The sequence below is a fragment of the Equus asinus genome, chromosome 5 (genome assembly GCF_041296235.1).
Source record: "Equus asinus isolate D_3611 breed Donkey chromosome 5, EquAss-T2T_v2, whole genome shotgun sequence".
Classification (NCBI taxonomy): Eukaryota; Metazoa; Chordata; class Mammalia; order Perissodactyla; family Equidae; genus Equus; species Equus asinus.
This window is the reverse complement of record NC_091794.1, coordinates 4,628,887-4,644,362: the sequence shown is the minus strand read 5'-3', so window position 1 is coordinate 4,644,362 and position 15,476 is coordinate 4,628,887. Positions and strand designations below refer to the sequence as shown.

Genomic DNA, 15,476 nt, shown 5'->3' with positions numbered 1-15,476 from the left:
TGGTCATTTTGTGTTATATTTTTGCATGTACAAGAGAATTTTATTTCCTGTTCATAATGTCTATTAATTCTTCCTTAAAAACAAACAGGAACTACTTCCCATTTACAGTCAACTTCTGATCACATATTAGAGGAGGAGGAAGTGGTTCAAATAAATAAAAATTTATGTCTCTCTGATTTCAAAGTGAACTGTGAGATCTCTCAGAAGCAAACTTAACTTCATGCTTGAGATGTATCTCAATACCCCTAGTGCCCAGCACAGTGCTTAGCGCATGTTAGGAACTTAATAAATGTTTACTGATAATAACTGAATAAAATATTAAATAACTTACTTTTGTGAGCACATAGGAGCTGATGGTGAAAGTGAAAAGCTTTGAAATGTGAGAGGAAGCCAGAGAAAGCACATTTGGAAATACAAGTTACCTTGACTATCAAAAGTTGACTGTATTTCTACCACAGATGAAAACCCCCATAAAACACACGTCTACCTCCAAACCTGGAATCAGCCACTATGATATATGTTGTTGAACACTTTCCTTTTTCCTATTTGGTTCCCAAAATAGTCTCAATTACTTAAGGTAGATGCTTCCTACCTTGCTTGTAAGTGGGCTGCATTCAGAAGCTTACAACTTAATTGTGTTTTTTTTTTTAACCTCTCAACAAGCAAATAAAAGCCAAAGATAGTTACAAACACAAGTTACAGAAAAGGCTTATTTTAAAGAAAATCATATAGTATGTTCATTGAGGGAAGTTTCTTCTGTGATTATTGTTCTGCCATTTATAAGGTAGTGGAGAAAAATTCAGCCAAAGCATCCTAAGACTTCTAATAGCCAGCTCATGGGACTCTCTGGGCCTAATCTGTACTTCTACAGCAGAAATGTTCAGAGGAACATTTTAAATTACAAATCTGGTCCCCAAGTCACATTCCAAAAAGATGATTTCAGACAAAGTAGCTCACTGTCATTTTCCCTTTTCCAACCTCATAACTGTTAATTTAGTGTGGTCAATTTTATTGCCAGTTATTGATTTTAAACACAATTCATTTAGACACCCAGGCAAACTGTGAAGATCTTTAGAAGTAAAAGGAATCTTTCACAATTATCCTCCTTTTCCCTGCAAAATCAATTTCATGATAGCAAAGCGAGGATTTGTTGACAGAAACAGTTCCATGGTGATGAACTGCAACACCAGTGCTGTGGGTTTGCATCATCATTAAATAAAGCTAGATAAAAGCTGAGGATAGTGATGAACGAGAAAGCTTCTGTTTAAACACACTTATCTTGGGAATCGGCAGTGACCCAACTGTATTACAAAATACATGATAGTCTAAATGTTTTCAAACTACAGTAGTTCCCCTTATCCACAGGGGAGATGTTCCAAGACCATCAGTGGATGTCTGAAACTGAAGACAGTACTGAACCCTATATATACTGTTATTTCCTATAGATACAGACTTATGATAAAGTTCATAAATTAGGGACAGTAAGAGATTAACAACAACTAATAATAAAATAGGACAATTAAACAACATACTGCAATAAAAGTTACCATAGATCTTGGCAACCTCAGCATACAATTTTTTTCCTTTCCTTAAGTGGAGGACTTTCACCTTTTCACTTAAAGGAAGCATTTTATGGCTTCTCTTAGGCACATCCGAATTGCCAGCATCACTACTCTTGTGCTTTGGGGCCATTATGAAGTACAATAAGGGTGACTTGAACACAAGCACTGCAATACTGCAACAGTCAATCTGATAACCGAGAGGCTACAAAGTGACTAATGGGCTGGTGGCATCTACCGTGTGAATCCGCTGGACAAGGGGGTGAATCAGGTCCTGGGCGGTATTGAGCAGGATGGTGCAAGATTTCCTCACACTATTCAGAACAGTGCACAATTTAAAACTTATGAATTGTTTCTTTCTAGAATTTTCCATTTAATATTTTCAGACTGCAGGTAACTGAAACTGCGCAAAGCAAAACTGTGGATAAAGGGGGACTACTTTATTTTTAAGTCACTTTGGGCTAGAACTTTAGAAGGAACCACATACTTCATTTTACATCTTTCAAAGTAGACATTGATAATGTTGCTGCATAAGATGTTTTTCTTGATAATAATCAAGAGAGGGTAAATGTAACATTCTGGAGAGCAGTGATCAACTTGTCATAAAATTATGAACCGAAACTAGAAAGAATTAAAGAGGAAAGTCTTTTCAGTCCTTCCCAACCTTTGTCACATAATGGCACAAACAGAAAACATGTTTCCACAGCATTGGATACAACCGGATAAAAAGGCAGAGATGACCAGCCAAGGGACTCCTGTCACCTCCAGGGTCCTCTTGGCAGCCCCAAGTGCTGAGGGGAAGATCCCTTCTTGGCACACCTGTAACTAAGGGAGTTTGAGAAGCTCTGGGCTATTCACTAGTCCATCCGTTTTGTAAGGATTCAATTTCTTATGTGAGCCAGAGCAATTCTCTACAATAAAGTTAACACCACAAGTCCTGTACTCCATGTTATAATGCACAAATTCTCATTCATCATCTGCTCCAGGTATTAACTATAAATAGGCTTCCCAAGTGATTAACATTACTGGAAATTTACCAGACTTTTAAGGAACCAAACCTCTTTCAGAGGTTCCTCTACTGGGAGGATTACTTCAGTATAATAATTCATATTAGCATCAAAATTTAGGGACAATCTCATATTAATAACAAATAGATTACTAAAGTGCTACTAATTAGGTTTATGGTAAAGACAACATCATTTCTCAAAAAAGCATCTTCCCTTTTCCATAACATCACACATAAAATGACAGTGCAGATTTTTGGCCTTTAATTTCAAAAGAGATTTTTTATAACTCTGTGTGTGTGATTACAGAACTTTCTTTTTCATTCACATATAATCACACAAGGACCTTGAAAACTAGGAAGGAGAGAAAAGTGACACTGGAAAATCTTCATATGAGATATGTGAAGGTGGAGGGTGAGCTTGGAGGATACACATATCTAAAAAAACAGTATCTTCCTCTCATTTCATTTCATCTGAAGTCCAAGCTTCAGAATCAAGTTTCATTTTACTCAGTCCGCCATCTCCTTAACTTTTTGAGCTGCAGCATTGTATCACAGATTTGAATGATTTTACCAAATCCTCCTTTCACCAGCAGTGGCAACCAGCAGGATGCCACTGCTCTCTGGAGGCACTGGCAAAACTAAAATCTTCACCCTCAGAAGGACACTGTGCATTACTAGAGCTGGGTCTTTACACACAAAGGAAAGTCTCCACATGTGTTCGGGATGATGCCAGGATTACATAAATTCTACTCAGGCCTCCGCAACTACATTTCACAAGGCCAAGACATCAGGCACAGGGTCTTCACGACACCCAAAGGATAAAATTAGGTTGCATGGTGAGATAGTTATAAAAGGGATATTTAATTAAAATTTCTTAGACTTGTAGCCCAAGGATGCTGTGATCTTTATTGACTGAAGTATAACTTCACATAAAACGTTTTTAGTAGCTTCTTTGATTCTGAATCTTTACAAAGTGAGTCTCCTTTGAGTTAGACAAAGGAAGAGAAAGATATTTAAATTAACAACATTCTAGTTTCCCCTATACCTTGGTTTCTGTTATTGTTTTTTCTTCCACAAAAATCATTTTGCTTTGCAATCCTAAGAGAAAAGACAATCAGGCAAAAATGCATGCCCCAAACATTAAGATCAGTGTTTCTCAAAGTAAAATCCAAGACACACTTATAAGAATTCCCTGATGTCCCACCCCGAGCTATCAAATCGAACTCTCTACAGGTAAGGCCTGGAAAGCTACATTTTTAATAAGCTCCTCTGCTGATTAGTATGCACCCGAAAGTAGGAATTCCATTGTTTTAGGAATCCCTATATTGATAAATATTAGCAAATGTGTTCTGACTGTAGTCCGCTCTATCAGAATGAAATTACACCTATCCCAGGAAGTGTGACCATTCTGCCCTCTAGTGGCTGGCATGACAATCAGAAGGCTTATTCCCCAGGTTTTCTTTTCATTCAAAAAGAAAAGCTCAATAAAAACTACCATTTTATAGGGTGGGAAGGTTCCCAGTTTTACAACTGTAGCAAAGCATAGATGCCTGAATCTTTGGCTGAGCAGTAGCAGGCTGTCTGACACCTACAAGCTCTGTTTCTCCCTCAGATGCCAGGCCCTCAACATAACCCTACAGCATTTCTTGGGAATGATCCAGAACACACATTAAAGAGAGCAGTTTGGATGAACCAAAACAAAGGACAGCATTCACTTTAGGCCACAGTGAAGCAAATGCAAGAAAGAGCAAGGAATATCAGTGGTTCAATAAAGTCCCCAAACCTTAACCCCCTTAAAATTCATTTTCATTAAAATTCCGGGTCCCTTCCCTTCCAACTGATGGACCCTTCCACTGTTCAGTCAAATATATCAGAGCAGGCACCCCCTTAAAGGTAACGCTGTAGGGGAAGAAATCCTTAGGGAGTCCAGCAAGCCAACTTGCCAACACTTCTAAGTACTTTATAATTTGATAATGAATTAACACTGTTCGTATGGCAGCACATACAAATCTGTCAGCATTTCATCAGGACACCAGCTCTTACACTTGAATGGTGCCATAAAAATGTGTGCTAACCTTCGGCAATGCAGTCAGCTAATCTAGGGATAATCCACTTTACCCATGACCTCATTTTAAAATTTCACTTAGTTTTCCACAAAATTATTGGTCAAAAGAAATAAAATTTATCCGATTATTTGAGGCAATTTTTTGAAAGCCTGAAATTCGTTTTCTTCTTTTAGTAAGTTCATTTTTCCTCCACGGCCAAATGGTCCAGTATGATACTTTTGTAAGCTTACCTAAGGGACTTTTTTCTTGTCTGAGTTTTTAAAGGCTAGTCATCTTTGGGCAACTAACAACGTACGTAGGCCACACAGACCTACAAAGGCTGTCTCACTCTCTGGCATTCCTTAGGCTTCTGGAAAGGTGAAGCAGGTTTGCTGACTGACATACCACTCGTGCTTCAGTGACACACACAGTGTCTCAGCACATAGTGTCTTCTCTTCAAAGCACCACATGGACACAACTGATCAAGCCACTGATCATGACACACTGAACTGCCTACCTCCTACTCAACGCTGGAGCAGGTATTATGGAAACAAAAGATTCACTGTCCTTGAAGAGCTTATCAATTTGGGCAAGGAAAGGAGACAAGAAACAAGAGTATCAGACAACATTTAATCAAGTGGCAAACTAAATTCCCTACAAGAAACTAGAGATTAAGGGGGTCTACAGTACATTAACAAGGTTTCATAGAGCAACTGAGACTTGAAACTGGGCAAGGAAAGATTTAGATAAGTGGAATGGTTGGGAGAGGGAGCATTTAAGGCAGGCAAAGAGACCAGGTTCAGTTCATGCCCTTTCCAGTCAGCTACGGGGCCCTAGACAAGCCATTCAATCTTTGTGAAATAAAGAGAACCAGGCTTAGTGATGTCTAAGACCACATCCAGTTCTAACTTCCAACGGTTTCTGAATTATCTCCAAGTCTTGCCACCCTCCTTTAATTGTTTAAAATTCCTTTGGGAAATAAGGTTGGGGGATAAATAAACCAATTACCTGCATGAGTCTCCTTTCAGAAATTAAACTTCTCTTTCCTCATTTTCCCACCTGTAGGTGTCTTAATGACTAGGTGGTTTCTAAAGATTTGTTTTGCTAAGATTCTATGAATTAATGTCTTTTAATCCTTACCATATCAGCTCTTTTTTCATTACAGCAAAGTTTCTCAACCTCAGCACTATTCAGTGTGGGGCCAAGGATTCTCTGTTGTGGAAAGATGTCCTGTGCATTGTAAGATGTCTAGGAGCATTCTTGGCTGCTATCCACTAGATGGCAGGTAGCATTCCCCAACTGTTACAAACAAAAATGTCTCCTGAAACAGCCAAATGTTCTCTGTGGGGCAAAATAGCCCCCCGTTGAGAACCACTGCTTTAGAGAGATGGACCAATTGACTCTATAAGCCAGTTCCTCTTTTACATTACTTGTTGTGGGAGATATTTGACAGCTCATTTGAAAACTTATATCTAGTGTGTAGAGATGAGAATCTTGAATCTGACTAAACATAAGCCTTGAAGCAACTTAAAAAATCTGCAATGAAACTTCATTGCATAAAGACTGTTTCCACTAACTTGACAGATCAGCCCAGAGCATGTGCATATTTCAACATCTGTATTTCTATTAAGAACTTGTACCTTTGTCTCTTTCAAGGATACCATATTATAACTAGAGTTTTCAGATGAGCTTTCCATTTCTCACATGCCTTTGGGAGAAATAAGAGAAATCTAGACAACCAACCACTTTTGCCTTAATAGGGGAAAAAACAGGTTTCAGCAGGATTCCCAAGAATTTAAGAGATAACCCATTACTGTTTACATGTTTCTAGAGAGTCTTCTCTGAGGAGTTTCAATTCCTTCTGTATTAGCTTATAACCATCAGAAGCACAAATGTCTTTTATTAGGACACAAGCTTTTTTCATTCCTCAACAAATCACCTAAAAGAATGAACTGACAAATATTTATGAAGCACCTAATATTACTGATTGTTGTGCCAGGCAGCTATGCAGGTATAAGACTCAGAATCTAAGGCAGGAGTTGAGGACTAACTTAAAAGGTAATTAAGAGTCCAACACAGAGAAGGAATTTATAGAAAGTAAGTATAACAGGGGACTAGAGGAGAAGCAGGTTGCTCTGGGGCAGGGTTCGGGGGTTAGGTTTCAGAAACAGATGAGATTTGAGCAGAAGCTGGGAGATGAGGAATACTGGGATAGAGAGAGGACAAAAGGCCTTCCAGGGAGGTGCCCACCTGGCAGGCAAGAGAGCAGAAAACCAAGGTTCAAGGACAATGAGTAGTGCAGTGGGGCTGAAGCTGAGATGGTTGGGGCAGGGTAAGGCTGGAAGGGCATAGTCCCATCAGACTTTGAGGCCTTGAACACAATGCTGGGGAGCACTCAGGGTCCTCTGAAAAGGTTTCTGGGTAGGGAGACAATGAAGAAAAACAATCCTTTATACACTGGTATTCCATTTCACAACAACTCTATAAAATGGGTATCATTACAATTTTAGAGATAAAAATATTTAAATTCTGAGAGGTAAGGAAAATTGCTCCAGGTTGCTGTTAGTATGTGACAAAAAGGAGACATGACACAGGTCTAATTCCATCGTCCCATTCTCTTTCCACAGCAGCATACCGAGGAGCTACCTCAGTGCAAGAGGGAAGCGTAAGAAATTGTACTTGATCCTCTCCACTACCTATGGACACAGACAGGCTGCCTAACATGACCTTCCTGTGCTCTGCCTCACTAGTCTGCCACTTTAGCCAGAATGCTTGGAATGCTCCTAAATGTACATAGGGTTTCTCCCTGCTCGTCCCCACTACTCTACATGGATAGAATCCTCTTCTCTCATTAAGTGACCCACACTGAAAGGTCTGGCTCAAACCTTACCTCTTCTGAAACCTTCCTTGATCACTACAGTCAAGAGGGACCTGCCTCCCATTCCAACTCTATCTCTGTGAGGCCACTGTTAGGGTAACAAGAGATAATGAATGTGAGAGGCCAAGCCCCACACAAAAGGGCAGGCCTGGGGAAGACTGACCTGGGGGTGGGGTGTGCATAGGGGATGGGAGAAAGCAAGACCAAGGAGAAACATGAATCTGCACTGTCAGGAGACTGTACTCAGAGAGCACTGGAGCTGCAGTCAAAGTCCATTCAATTTTAAAGCCAGATTCTATAAGCAAAGGCACAAACGACAGGCATGAGGAGTGAGTTTAGACAGGCTACCAACATGTGCAGAGCAGGAGGTCCCTGAACAGCCTCAAAGGTGGCTGGAGAGAAAAGAGAGTAAAAATGTTCCATAAAAGGAGCATCACAACCATGCACATGGAAGCTCCTAAGCAGGTGGCTGCCTCAACAGTCATGAGAGTGACCCAAGAGCTCCAGAAAAGGCAGTCAAGGGGTCACGGTCTAGCCACCAGAAAGACAAACAGCACCAACTCAGCCCACAGGTGGTAGAACTTCTGAAGCCTTTACAGAAGCCAAGAAAATCTTCCTAGATGGTATACCCTAACTTAGGGTTTCCATTTCTCAAGTAACATAACTTATAAGGAAAGACTGGAAGTCTCAAAATCACTTAAAAAAAAAGCATTGTGTATTTTCCCAGCTCAGGGCAAGAAGTATCAGGGTTCAACCTTGTCAGTCTCTAAATTCTGCTTCCAATTCAGGATTAAATAAATGAAAACCAAGGAAGCATCACAAATAAAATTGCCGTTGCAGAGGCAAGTCTTCAAGGTGGTCTCCAATGTATCTCTCTTAACAACTAAATGCACATAAAAACCTGCGTCAATGCAGCCGCTCTCCAAACAACTCAGAGCAATTCCTCAAGAATGAATTACTATCCTTCGTTATTAGTGAGTTCGGTTTTTCCCTTCGTTTTAAAAAAAAAACAGACAGCTATTCCTTTTCTGTTCTTTGCCTTTTAATGGTGTTCTTGCCTGAATTCATTGATATCAGTCAGCTTTGAGGCCTCAGAAAAGTACAGTTTAATTGAAAGAGGAGTTAACTAAAAACTGCAACAGATCCCCAAAGGCTCCATAACTTAAGAAACACTTAAACACCTGACAGTCCCTTCAGGGCAACAGGGAGGAGGGGTAGATGGGTAGGAATCACACTGAGAATGATGATATCTCTCATAGTGAGAGACACAGGCAGCACAAATTTTTTTCTACAAAACTTTTTCTTCTGATTATAAGAATAATACATACTACAAAAATTTTAGAAAATTTAAATGCTGCCAGAGCTGCTGATTTTAGCTTCCAAGAAGGGTAATGAGAGGACTAGGGAAAACAATGGACAATTATTATTTCTTTAGGCCAACCTATCAACTCTGGCCCTATTTCAGGTTTTCTCAGACTGCCAATGAGGTAGGAAATGTGCTTGGGGGGGGAGCATCCTGTAATTACTGAACATCCCTGTGCCAAGGAGTGGCAGATCCCCCTACAGTGCAAGTTTATGTAATCTGTCTGCTCAGCCCAGACACAATGGCCGAGGGGCCAGCCCGGTCACTGCAGGAGGAGGTCAGGATTTCCTTTCCCCCAGCTAGCCAATCAGTGCCTGGATAATGGCTTAGTCACTGTGAATTGTTTAAGTTCTGGGAAGAAATGGTGGTTGCTCTCAGAACTAGTTACACTTTTTTTTTTTCCCCAAAGATCGGACCTGAGCTAACATCCGTTGCCAATCTTTTTTCTTCTTCTTCTTCTCCTCCTCCCCAAAACACCCCAGTACATCGTTGTATATTCTAGTTGCGAGTGCCTCTGGTTGTGCTATGTGGGACGCTGCCTCAGCATGGCCTGATGAATGGTGCCATGTCCGCACCCAGGATCTGAACCGGCGAAACCCTGGGCCAAAGAAGCGAAGCGCGTGAACTTAACCACTCAGCCAAGGCGCCGGCCCCAGAACTAGTTGGACTTTTATCAGTCAGTAGGATCAGTGGCCTTGCGGAGGGGATGTGGGCACAGGATAGAGCCAACAAAACTCACCTCTCAGGCTCTGGGAAAGGGATACAGAATTAGAGTGGCCAGTGAAGAGGAATTACATTTTCTCCCTGGGTTGTCTCAGCCACTCAAATGATATCAACAATTTCTCTATGATGATTCCCAAAGCAACATCTCCAGGTTTTCAGTGCCTGCCAAACAGTTCCACATGGAAGGTCCAACTACATTTCAAACGTGGCATGTGCCTACACCCAGTGCACTGTCGCTCTTGGACTGCTCTTTGTCTCACTTCTGATGATGGTCTGCCACGTTCCCTGTCACCCAGGCTCAACATCTGGGAGCCTTTCTCCATTTTTCTGCTTTTCACCCCGACCCAGTCCGCCACTCTGCCCTAGTATTTCTTTCTCTGCCTCCCCGTTGTATCTGTGCTTCTCCTCCCCAGGGCCAGCCCTCAGTCCACAGACAGCTGACCAACTACATTTACCCTCACCTGTCTAATACAACCTTCATTTGTGGTGCTGGTGGTCCTTCTACAACACTGTCCTGATCATGGCAATTCTCCACTCCCCCTCTCCGCTAAACAGCACTCACTTGGCACTCACATTACTGAACGCACAAAGTCCAAACCTTCCACCAGGCCCTATCTCTCTCCCTCTGAAACTCAGAACATCCTCCACACACCACTGGGTCTTCTCAGCCTGCACCTTTGCTCATGCTGTTTCTAGGACTGCAATGCTCTTCTCTGTTCCTCGTATTAAAATCTTACTTGACATCAATAACTAACACTTTGGATGGAACTTTGCAATACCTCTACTCCCCAGAGAACTTGCAAGTAGGTATTCTAATCCCCAGATAAGGATTACAGATGAAGAAACTGAGGTCTGCATAGGCTACCTGGCTTGCTCAAAAACATACAGCTAACTGGTGCCAGAACCAGAATGGAGACCCAAGTCTGGCTCCACAGCCTGTGCTCTAGTCACCAACCCAAGGCTGCCGTAAAACGTAAGCCTGTGAACAATTAAAAAAAATCAAATGAGGGGGCTGGCCCCGTGGCCGAGTGGTTAAGTTCGTGCGCTCCGCTGCAGGCAGCCCAGTGTTTCATTAGTTCGAATCCTGAGCACGGACACGGCACTGCTCATCAGACCACGCTGAGGCAGCGTCCCACATGCCGCAACTAGAAGGACCCACAACGAAGAATATACAACTATGTACTGGGGGGCTTTGGGGAGAAAAAATAAAAAATAAAATCTTTAAAAAAAAAAATCAAATGGGTGCAAATGAAGGAATGAGAAAGAAAAAAAGGGAGAGGGTGAAAAAAAAAAGAAAGAAAGAAAGAAAAAGAAAAGCTAAGGTGAAAAACCTGACAGATGGATAAAAAGAAGGAAGACAACAGTTCAAGGTTAGTGTATTTTATTGTAATGTACTAGTCTACATGTGAGGCTGAGTGTCTGGACACAAAGTGGAAGCAACTGGGTTAGGAAGGATTTTTGAAAACTATATTTCAATGCTTATTTTTGGATTACCCTCACTGTCCATGGTGTAATTACCACAGAGAGATTGGGAGGTGAGTAGGTACAACCACAAACCATATTACATTATAAAATAAAGACATGAATTTCCTCTTACCTTCACCTCGGAAACTGGTCAGCTCTTTAATATAAATCATAGCACTGCAACTCTATTTAAAACCAAATGTTCTCTCACAAGAGGTTAATGGGGATGAGCTAATCAAACTACAGAGTTTCCTTCTGAAGGACCTCTTGTCATATAAAATGGAAAAATCTTCAGTGATAAAGTTTTATTGTATAATGACGAAGTTCTGTGAAAATCAAGAGAAAAAAGTCAAAGCAGCATATAAAACTCTGGGCTATTTGCCAGATTCATTATCTGTTATTTCTTTTTTTTTTTTTTTTTTTTACGAATTAGCAGTGATTTACCAAAGAATACAAAAAACAAAAGAAGGCAAAGTATTTTAAAGATATTTTTTCTCCAGTTTTGCATTTCCTCCTTTTCATCAGCATATCCGTCATCATTACTAATGCACTTTTCCCATTAAACAGAGATAAAAACAAAAATACAAAACACTGTCATTCTGCTAACACCTGGCCTTGACCAAGCATTCCACAGCTGGGTCCCTGAGGGGTTCAGGCAGCTCTGAATCTGCACCCTCCCTGCATCACTCCAATGACCACAAATCAAAATGATCCAAGGTCTTTGGAGTATTTCAACTTCTAGAGCTAAAGGTATAAGGAGGAGCCTTGCAGTCCCTGGAGTCAGGAACACTCCTGATGGAACACTGCTTTCTTACACAATATGTTGCCAATAATCTGCAAAAAGTTCAAAGCACTTACAAAATTAATTTCATTTAGAGAAAAGGAAACATCCTGACTCCAGCTGTCTAGCTAGGATGTGATAGCCTCCCCATAAATGCTGATGTTGTTCCGGTATATTTTCAGATGTTTGCCCTCCACGATAATGTGAAAGAGCACAAGGATCAAGTAAAATTTAGGCTACAGATTCAAGACTTCGAAAAACACTGAAAACACTTTCACCTTTCTGTACTTCTTGTGGTCACTAAGGCTCCCTGCCATCTAATGACTTGCTGTAACCAAGAAGTCTTGTAGACTGTTCCATTTCTTTTAATAACCCATGGACTAAATAAGCCAAGATTTTAAGAATTTGATGAACACACTCCACAAATATACTCCCTTTCTTTCTACTGCTCCCTAGATAAAACCAATGCCTCTGCCTCACTGAACTCAGCATCCTTCAGACTTGTAATTCATTCCAAATCCAAATCTCCATGTTGAACTGAATTAAACCTTTTTTAAAAAAATCTTTTCTTTTATGAATGAGCTTTCAGACTTGCTTAATCTCCTCCAAGGCATATGCTTTTTGATAAAACCCAGGAGCCTCCAACTCTGAGTAGAATATTCACTGTGTGGTCTTAAAAGAGCCATATGCATGGATTCCTCTTGCAATATGCACCCCAAATTTGGATAAAACTTTCTTGGAGCTATTTGACATAACATTCTATAAAAATCATCCAAGAGATGACACATTTTAAAGCTCGATACTTCATTTACCGAAACATGTCCAAGAATAAAATTCATACCAGAAAAAAACATACCATCATTTTTTAAAGATTTGGGAATGACATGGAATGGGGGAGGGGGGTTGGGGGGGGGGGGGGGGCTCCTGACAAAAAACTAACTAGCCTTTGCTGCCATCTAGAGGTTAAAACTATGTAGTGAAATCAGAGTTATCAAGAAAAAAATTAACTTGCAGCATCAGTGGTGTAGAAACAATGGAAGCCCAATAACTTCTGGGCAGCTGGCCCTACCAACAACTACCATCCCAAGCCACACTGTCTTCACCAATACATATCATCAGTAAAGCTTAAAAGAAACAAGCCCCAGTAATACTGTGTTCCATACCAACTGGTTTATTGGACAGATTTCAGTTCTGAATAACCTGTGGTGCTCACTAAAAATTCACATGCCTGGACTCTACCCTAGACAATCCAAGTCAGTAGGTTCTGAAATAGGATCTGGGCATCTGCAGTGTTTTAAAAGCCCCACGGGTGCTTCTGATGAACATCTAGGAAACCACTGGGCCTTGAAGCCCTGACCTTTCAGAGTTGAGCCTCTCATACCCAAGCAGGCCAGGGTTCCAAGTGAAAGAAAATTTAAAGCTTAGACCTAAAGGAGGTTCATCGATGGCTGTGTTTCTCAAAGTGTGGCAGGCTGACCACCTGCATCAGGTGAATCAGCCTGCAAGTTTATTAAAAATGTGGATTCCTGGGCACACGCATAGACAAATGAATTACAACTTCTAGGGGTAAGGCCCAGGAGTCTACAATTTAAATAGGATCCCAACACAGATTTCTATGCACTAACTAGGAGAACGAATCTAAATCTTGAGAAAGTTAAAAGACATCACAGAAATCTATCTTCGAAAGGCTATTATTAATGCTATGGTCACAAGATCAGCCGACTTGAATTAGTCCATCACTGATTTCAAATACAGCTGCTACTGCTCATGGTTTGGACAATATGGTTGATGTTTACAGAAATGTCCTGATCTCTGAAGTGCTTTCTTCCTTTTTATCCCTTAACATAACTTAGTGTTGCTTTTTCTAAATGTATACTTATAACAGAAAATGTAGAGAATATAGGAAATGTAAGAAAAGTAAAAAGCACCTATAACTCCACTAAACAGAGATAACCACTGTTAGCACTGGTGTATTTTCTCCTCAAATATACATACCTAAAGCATGTATATAGTTTTTAATGCTGCTCTTAACATGTCTGAATAAACAATTTCCTATATTTTCAAAAGCATCATTATTTAAAGACAGCATAATATTTTCATGTAATTATAGGGGAATTCATTTACTCCATTCTGATTGTTAGAGTATTAAACTGTGTCCATTTTTCATCATTACAAACAATCCTAAAATGAATAGCCTTGCCTGCATCTCTGATTATGTCCTAGAAAAGATTCCTAGCAGTAAGATGAATGAGTCACAGGGTGAATTTTAGGGATCTTGATACACACTACCAAACTACTCTCCTAATCATCGTTGAGGCTGCTCATCTCACCAAACCCTTACTGGGCACTGAGTTTTATTACTGAAAAAAAAAAAAACAACAAAAGCTCTGCCTATTTAAGAGGTAAAAGCATTGGGTGAGCATTTCTGCACTGAAGATGAGACTATGAGGACAGGTTGAAAGGTAGGAATGCTCTTAGATAAGGAGGAAACTGATATCAGAGTAACAACATCTCATTTGCTATGTTTAGGATTAAATACAAAAAAAAATGTCAGAACACTAAGGCCCTAGGTGGGGCCGGCTCCGTGACCAAGTGGTTAAGTTTGCGTGCTCTGCTTCTGTGGCCTCAGGTTTGCCAGTTTGGATCCTGGGCGTGGACCTAGCACCGCTCATCAAGCCATGCTGAGGTAGCATCCCACACAGAGGAACTAAAAGAACCTACAACTAGGATATATAACTATGTACTGGGAGGCTTTGGGGAAGGGAAAAAAGAGGAAGATTGGCAAAGATGTTAGCTCAGGGCCCATCTTCCTCAAAAAAAAGAATACTAAGAACACCAAGGCCCAAAAACTCTTCTAGCACCTAGGCATAGACTAAATTGTACCAAAAGACAGCATATTCCCCACAAAGGTTATCCTTAGTTGAAGGACTCATATTTTTAGCCAAGTCTGTGTAGGGTTTACTTGAAAATCTAAATATGGTTATTACAAAAGTTAGGAGGCATTTTAAATAAGTGAATGTTTACATAAAGAAATAAAGGTATTTCACTGTACTTTGTCAGTACAATAAAAATGTAGAAACAAATTTCTATACAATGAAAAAAAACATAAAAAGGGTTCCCATAAGAACAGTATTAGAAACTATGATGAAAACTACAATGCATTTTTAAAAGATTTATATGTTTGAGCTCAGTGCAAGGAAAGGATAATGAAACCAAAGAGGGGGAAAATCGTCATCATCACCAACTGTGGATTATAATGGGAGAGCTACAGTTAGCTGATGCATTTGTCCCATCTCTTTATCAACAAATATTCTTACCCAAGAGTATTTTTCCTTAATAAATGCAAATGGAATATTTCTAAGCGAATAAGAACTCAATGAAGCCTTCACTCTTTCACACTGCACAACCCACTCTCCTAGTCCAGATCATTCAACCTATCTGTGAATCCTTTCTCACTCCTCACACATTCACAGTGAACAAACAGTAACACAATTCTATCTCCACACTGTGTCTTCCCCAACCTATGTCCTTACTATCCCGCTGCCACATACACACTGTCTTCAGAATCAGGTACAATTTTCCTGATCTAGCCCCAGTTTACACTGCCATTCCACCTCTCAAATACAACCTAATTTAAAGTTCCTCTATTTCTCAACT

The 15,476-nt window shown here is 40.4% G+C and overlaps 3 protein-coding genes across 13 annotated transcripts in view; 1 reads left to right on the top strand and 2 right to left on the bottom strand.

The window, feature by feature from the left end:
* COL8A1 (collagen type VIII alpha 1 chain) overlaps nt 1–15,476 on the bottom strand; it is a 494,271-nt gene that overhangs the window by 318,989 nt on the left and 159,806 nt on the right. The gene's annotated exons all lie outside the window — the stretch shown is intronic.
* CMSS1 (cms1 ribosomal small subunit homolog) overlaps nt 1–15,476 on the bottom strand; it is a 362,379-nt gene that overhangs the window by 337,606 nt on the left and 9,297 nt on the right. The gene's annotated exons all lie outside the window — the stretch shown is intronic.
* Nucleotides 1–15,476, top strand: part of FILIP1L (filamin A interacting protein 1 like) — a 297,674-nt gene that overhangs the window by 277,152 nt on the left and 5,046 nt on the right. Inside the window, exon 7 of one of the 5 annotated variants that reach the window (XM_014853300.3) lies at nt 7,238–7,294. The exons of the other annotated variants lie outside the window; for them this stretch is intronic. Within the exon in view, the coding sequence (XP_014708786.2) occupies nt 7,238–7,279 (42 nt within the window). The 3' untranslated portion in view covers nt 7,280–7,294. Of the gene's footprint in view, nt 1–7,237; nt 7,295–15,476 lie in introns of those variants that run through there. 5 annotated transcript variants of the gene reach the window in all.